This window comes from Pinus tabuliformis, chromosome 5_1 (assembly GCF_031772625.1).
Source record: "Pinus tabuliformis cultivar Carrire ecotype Pingquan chromosome 5_1, CPIR1, whole genome shotgun sequence".
NCBI lineage: Eukaryota > Viridiplantae > Streptophyta > Pinopsida > Pinales > Pinaceae > Pinus > Pinus tabuliformis.
The window spans coordinates 153219782-153227181 of NC_142305.1; the positions used below are offsets into that span (position 1 = coordinate 153219782).

Below are 7400 nucleotides of genomic sequence, written 5' to 3' on the forward strand. Positions count from 1 at the left end.
ATATACGAGAGGAATATCTTAATCTCTCAATCTAAATAGGTGGAAATATCTAAGACATTATACTCTATCTATGGTATGGTCTGTGTGGCAATATAATTTCATTACTAAGCTCCTTTTCTTTCTAAAGCTCTGAACGAACAATGTATGTTCTAAATTTTATTATGAAAATATTTATTGCATTTATGCTTGGTTCTATTTAAAAATCAATCTAATTATTATTATGTAGAAACACAATATAAATTTAAAATATAAAGAAGTTTACCAACACTAAAAAAAGATGCACGGTAAATAAATAAAAATATAAATAAACCAGAGGTGTGGTAAATAAATAAAACGTCTTTTTATACTCACTTGAGAGGTATGGTAAATAAATAAAATATAAATAAACTAGAGATATGATAAATAAATAAAACATATTTTTATATTTACTCCATAAACCTCTTTATATTTACAAAAAAACTCAGAAAAGAAGTTTTATTTAGTTGAAGTCTATAGACCAAATACCATGGGACAAATTATTATTAATACCATGGGCCAAATACCATATTTATAAAAGAGGTACGGTAAATAAATAAATATTAAAAAGGTATGAAGATGTATGGTAAATAAATAAAAATATCTCAAATAAGATTAAAAAACATCTAATTATATATAAAGCCTAAAGGCCAAATACCATGATAAATAAAAAAATCAAACAAAAATCTTTAACAAAATATACACCACTTTTAGTTTTCTCACCATTCTGATGATATTTAATTGACTTGCTCTAGCATAGGAACTGTGAAGGGGACTTGATTTAATAGACTTGCTCTAGCATATAGATCCTTAAATCAAGGTCTTCAGCGAGCTACCCACAATCAGTAGCATCTTCCCTGTTTGGATATCTTGCATTGTAAACTTGCTACAGTGTAGGAACCAAATTAATAAAGCCAACGGAAGTTAACAATCCAAAGTAGAGAAGCAGAAAGATATATTACCATTTCGAGATTTAAAAATTGTAGCTTGTCATCAGGAGAGTGCAAAACAGAAAACCCTTTCTGAGCACAGAACTCCTCGATACACGTACACTGCATCCTAAAAAGCTTTGCATACCAGGAGTGCTACAATAAAGAGAAATTAACAAATTCAGTTAAGAGAAATAGACAGAGCCATCCTAACCGCGCCCAGCCCCACCCTCACTTGGAAAACCTGTAATATGTAAAGTGATGAATGATGAGGTCTTTTGTTCAAATCTCCCAAGTGTACATTTATGTGTTATTTTAAAGAGTAAAGTTTTTACATCTAAAAGTTATAGTGGTAGAAGTCGGAGATTATAAATAAATAGATAGAGAATCCATCTACTAGGCATCTAAAGGTTATAGAATCTATCCCCTAGGTATCTAAAGATTATAGTGGTACCCGTTCAGAGGTTATAGATAAATAGATAGAGAATCCATCCACTAGGCACTTGCATCCAGAATGTTACAGACAAAGGTAGATATGGAGATTTCTGGATGTTGAGGTTATAGATAAATAGAGAGAGAATCCATTCACTAGACATCTAAAGGTTATAGTGGTGGCGGTCAGAGGTTATAGATAAATAGATAGAGAATCCATCCACTAAATGTTATAGTGGTAGTTATAGATAAATAAATAGAGAATCCATAGAGAATCCATCCACTAGGTGATTATAGTGGTAGCCGTCAAAGGTTACATATAAGTAGATAAAGAGTCCATCCACTAGACATGTAAAGGTTATAATGGTGGCCGTCAGAGGTTATAGATAAATAAATAGAGAATCCATCCACTAGGCATCTAAATGTTATAAATAAATAGATAAAGAATCCATCCACTAGGCACTTGCATCAGAAATGTTACAGACAAAGGTGGATATGAAGATTTCTGGATGTTCTACCATGTGCAAGGAGACACATAATCAGTTTTGTGGTTGTTTGTGTGCTATTTAGGATTAGGGGTTAAGGAATGCAGTAATAGCGGTGTTTGTATTTGGAGTTAATGTTAATTTTTCTCTCCCAATTTGACCAGACACTAACTCATGTACAGTGCTTGTTCTTATGCGTGATTGTTTGGTTTATTTTGTCAGGTGAATTGATGCATGATGAATTCAAACTCGTTCCTTGGAACAGAGAAATGTGTACAAGTTCAGAAAAATTACAAGTTTAAGAAACGTCTGAAATTTCAGGAAATGGAGAAATGAATATCTATCTATAGATGTACGAGCAAAAATGATTTTTCAGAAATGAATATCTATATATAGATGTGTGAGCAAGAAAGATTTTTTTTTATACAGAGTGTGTATGGATGTACAGCTGTCTTTCTCATTGTTATGTTATTTTAAGTCAGAAGTTCCTTCCAAAACTAAATTAGAAGAACCTGGTACTTCCATCACTGGAAGGGATGCAATTTTCATCCCCTCAAAGCGTAATTCTGTGCCAGCATTACCATTAAATATTTTAGTAGTATAAAAGAGACATTCCCGAACGGGAATTTGTCAGGGAGCATTTCCTAGATGTTCCCAGGCATTTCTCTAACCTTTCTTCAATGGACATGTTTCTTGCATGGAAAAGGGCACCGACGGGAATTCTGAAAAAGATGGCTTCGTTTGACATAGATTTGAAACTGCTACAACTCAAGTTGATCTTACACACTCAAGTATACCTCCCATGACTAATAAAGTTGTGTTGTAGAGTAATTGAGGTATGGTTTTGTCTCAAGTTGCAACATTTCCAAACATGAAAAAGGAGATTTCAAGCATTCTAACATGAGGACAGAGTGTTTAACATAGAATATTTAGTTAACGATTCATTTTCAATTCATTTATGTTGCTTTCGACAAGATCTTGTCTGGTAGATGCTACTGTTATCAAGCTAGATTCTGCTTTAAAGCTGTAACTGATGAGGACTAAGTATGGAAATTTCCAAAAGGGCTATGTTTGATATGAGAACATAACTACATTAATGTGTATCAGAAAGTGAACTAGCTCAAATTTATAATAATATTTTGGCATGAAAAGAACATTTCTTGAGATGTTTTATTTTTCAAAGTTATTCTAACAGGATATTTCTGAGGAAACCTGCGCTGGAGAATTCAACACAGTAACCAAAGAACTCCCTTATAAAGAAAGATGCATAATTCTTGATCTAATGTTCATTGTTTCATAAGCAGATATAAGATGCATTTTCAAGAAAGAAAGAGAGACGAAGCCTGCAACCAGAGACTGCTCAAGGAGTGAACAAAATGTCAAAATCACTAGCTAAGCATTTTCCTAGAATTTGCAGTAATGGGAATACCTTGATAGAATCAGTTATCCAGCAGAGATAAGACATGATTATCGTTAATGCCAAACAAAGACCTTCGTTATCCCTAGATTTCCTTCTCGTTAAATTCTATTTTTGAGAATGAAAATTCACTGCTGTGACCTTGAATGGTCTATTCCAAAAGGAAATGCAGTGGACAGATCAAAGCTGCCTGTGGCATTGCAATGTATAGGGTTTTCCTTTCTGTATACACAATCCATCGAAGATGCTACGAAAGTACCGACTTAATACAAGGATCAATGACATTGCTGCCTTTAAAATCTGCAATGGCACAATGAAACTGACAAATTAATACCTTCTTTTTTGGCTGAATATTAGTCTAAAAGCTAAGTTATGGCGATACTTCCATTGAGCAGGCTGAACAGGAATGATAAGAAAACTTGTCTTGTCACAAGTTTCAGAACTTAAGTGGCCATGACGGCAGAGCTACCTGGTAATTGAGAGTCGGTCTTCTGGATTTTTGAGAGATGTGAAGACAGAGTGTCATTCATAGACAAGATAGGAGAAACTGGATCGGGTGTTGCAAGCACTGAGATTCCCAGTTCACTAGCACTGCCGCTAGTACTGCTTTGAAATGTTTCCAAGGATTTAGGAGCAGGTGGTTTGTCAATAAGCAAAATCCCCTCCAGCATCTGGACAACTTTCCCCATAGTCGGCCGTTGTGAGGGTTGCTCCTGAATACACCAAAAGCTAACTTGAAGTGCCCTTGTTACCTGATCAATATTAATATCTCTACCAAGCTTCTCGTCTGTAATGTTTAGCATGTTTCCTCTTTCAAATTCCTCAAACGCCCACACTGAGAATTTCTTCCTCGACGTCGAGGTATCGAAATTCCTTTTACCGCTTATGATCTCCAGCAAAACCATGCCATAACTAAAAACATCAGACTTGGCAGTGATGGGTAAATTGGCAAGCCATTCTGGAGCCAAGTATCCTCTTGTTCCCCGAACACTAGTCAATGAACGCTTGCGATGACCTTTGTGATCGATGAGCTTGGAGAGTCCAAAGTCAGAAACCTTTGCACTAAAATTATCATCTAGGAGGATGTTCTCAGGTTTAATATCACAATGAACAATGCAATCCCTGCACTCTTCGTGCAAGTAGGCGATACCCCTTGCAGTTCCAAGGGCTATGCCGAAGCGCTGATCCCAATCTAGCATCCTGGATTGCTCTGAAGAAGAAAAAAGAAACGTGTCGAGGGAAGAATTTTTCATGAATTCATAAACCAGCAACCTATGGCGGCCTTCTGAGCAAAATCCGATTAGCCTAACCAGATTCAAATGATGAGTACTGCTGATGGTTGCAACTTCCATGCGAAATTGCCTCTCCCCTTGTTCAATCCCTTCCAGCTGCTTGACTGCAACTATTGTCTTGTTCGGCAGTTCTCCCTTGTACACCGTTCCAAACCCACCTGAACCTAACTTTTCCACAAAATTCCTTGTTGAGTGCTGAAGTTCCTTGTATGAAAACTGAACTGGAGCCCCCGAGGCATAGTCCAGAAGTGTGTATTGGGATGATAGTTGGCCAATTCTAAACCTAGAATTATTTCTACAGAAAATAAACCAAAGGCATATCTGTATAGTAATCAAGGCAATGATAGGTCCTACAACTGCCGCTGCAATTAGAATAGGAGATACTTTGGTTGATCTCACAAACCTAATTGCAGGGGGTGGCGGTGCTAGAGTATGACCTGGACCACATACCTTTACATAAGAAGTACTTGGAATGGCTGCTGATTGGTAGGCGCTTGTGAAATTCTCAGTCTTCAGACGGCAAGTGCCCGAGCCATCCGCCGTGACTGTAGATGCAACACAGGGTGGATTCTTCAGGCAATTCAACTGACAATCCGGAATGCCCAAATTGTATATCTCCGACTGTGACTCTGATTCTGGAGGATAAGAAAAGAATTCGGTATTGTTCAATACGACCATGCTCTGGTTACTGCACCCTGTAATGTCCTGCTCTCTCCTGCACCCTTGTGTGGGATCCTTGGGATCTATGGGAACGAAATCTGCAGATGGACATATGCAGTAGGGGGCTGTGTCATTGTAAACACATATTCCAAAGTTCCCACACCATCCAAACACTTGGCATTGGTCTTCTACAGCACTCCAACCCAGTTGCCATGTTCCAGAGCTTTTAACCCACCCATAGGACCTCAAATTCCCATGTGATCGATGAATCGGTGTAATCGCTGCTGTATGCACTCCAGAGCGGAACACCAGAAGAATTGGAGAGTGTAAAAAGCCCTTGATCGCTCAGATGTGCTGTGGAGGCATTACGGGCACCCTGATTCCAGTATGTGATATTATTCCTCCATTTCAATGTGAAATTCCCACTGCTCTCCAGATTGAAAGAATAAGGATAAACATGGAGGCTCTGTCCTACATCGAAGCTCTGATTGACCAAGAGAGTATCAGTAGGATTGGCAAAACTCTCCCAAACACTGTTGGAACTGCTATTATTCACCACAAAATTACCATCATCCTGCATGACAGCAGACGATACGCCTTGGTTTGAAGTATTAGTCTGCCACACCATGGTGTTTGTTCCATTGCGCAATACAAGGTTGCCATCATTCTGGAAATTAAAGGAAGCTTTGTCCCCCACTCTGATACCACCACCATTCTCACCTGCAGTCCACACCAGAGTTTCGTCTGAAGTGTCAGAAATCGAAATGCCCAGAACATACAACCCATCGTTTCCAACTGTATGAAATCCAAAGTTGAAGTTGCTACTAGGGGATTTCCAAAACTGTTGTTGCCCGGAAGAGGAAGGCCTAAGGTTGGACCCTGGCTCCACTGCTTCATCTAAACCAACCATATATTGAATAACAATAAAATATATTACAGATATTGGGACTGACATAATTGTTCTACACGGTTACCTCGATTACAATCAGTGAAAAAGGTACCAGGTGATCAGTCAGCCACAATGAGAACGTGGGTGCCTAACAAATATAGAAATGCAAAGCTTTGCTACTTTAAAATCTCTGCAAGGCATCTAGGCAACCTAGGCAACAAATTAACAAATAACCAGTAAGCAACTGTAATAATCATTGAACGGTGCAACCAGGTAACAACTAACGAACATGTTTAAGATACATATGATCGTTTAGCTAGGTCAAAATCTCTGTACTCTTATTCAGATTATGAACAGTGCAACCATGACAACTAATAAGCCAGGGCAAGAACCTGGGTGTCTGTGCAACCTTAATAGATAAACGAGAAGCTACAGTGAAAACTCAGGTGTCTAATACACCTGAACAAGATATATGGCTGCTCTGGGATGTCCAATAAACAAATTCTTAGCCAACTCTAAATCAAAATTGAAGTCCAAATGCCTAATGCTCCTGCCCTTGACGGTCCAATGAACAAGTTCTATATAATTCTGAACACAGCCAACTGGAAATCTAAATCCAGTTCCTACCTTCCCATCCCTCCCTGCTTATTTCTTTTTATAATGGAAATTGCCGGGCCACATAGAATAGGCCCTCTGGTTGTGCTGACCGATGACTCGTTCTGAAGCTTCCTCTGGCCTAGCAAGAAGTCAAAGATCCGCTACGCTACGCCGTGTGGGGAACAAAGTACCAATTGGCCTTTATTCCGCTTTTTGCTTCATCGACCCATCTGATTGCACTGCATTGAATTTGACATCCAGATCGCACCGACACTTTCATGACTGCCATGTAAATTTCACCTCGCCCGCCCTCCTCTCCCCAATAAAAACCCCTTTGTCTAACCATGTGTCAAATTCGATTAGCAGTTGTCTATAACGCGACTTTTTGAAAGTCTTTCTGTCAGGTTTTTCCGGTCGAAATTCGGCAGGAATTTATTGGAATCGCAAGTTTGATAGCCAGTTTCTGCACAATGAAAGCGTCCCAGGGGTTTTTGAGGGTGATGAATCCAAATATGCAGTTAAAAAACCATTTTAACTGCAAGAAATCAAGATTTAACCTCAATTTCTTCCGCCAGATTCCGTCACCGGAATCTCCAAAAAGTCTCATTATAGACAACTCCATTTGATTATACAGTAAAAGCATGTGTTAATTTTGATTATACAATAAAAATAATACGGTATTTT

At 38.3% G+C, this 7400-nt stretch overlaps 1 protein-coding gene and 1 pseudogene across 1 annotated transcript; both read right to left on the reverse strand.

Annotated features, from left to right (window-relative positions):
• Positions 1–3133: 3133 nt before the first annotated feature.
• On the reverse strand, positions 3134–6920 carry LOC149163881 (G-type lectin S-receptor-like serine/threonine-protein kinase At1g34300 pseudogene; annotated as a pseudogene).
• On the reverse strand, positions 5457–6140 carry LOC149163882 (G-type lectin S-receptor-like serine/threonine-protein kinase At1g34300). Its single transcript, XM_089429292.1, has one exon. It carries the CDS (start codon positions 6138–6140, stop codon positions 5457–5459), a length of 684 nt encoding a protein of 227 aa, XP_089285418.1.
• Positions 6921–7400: the final 480 nt, after the last annotated feature.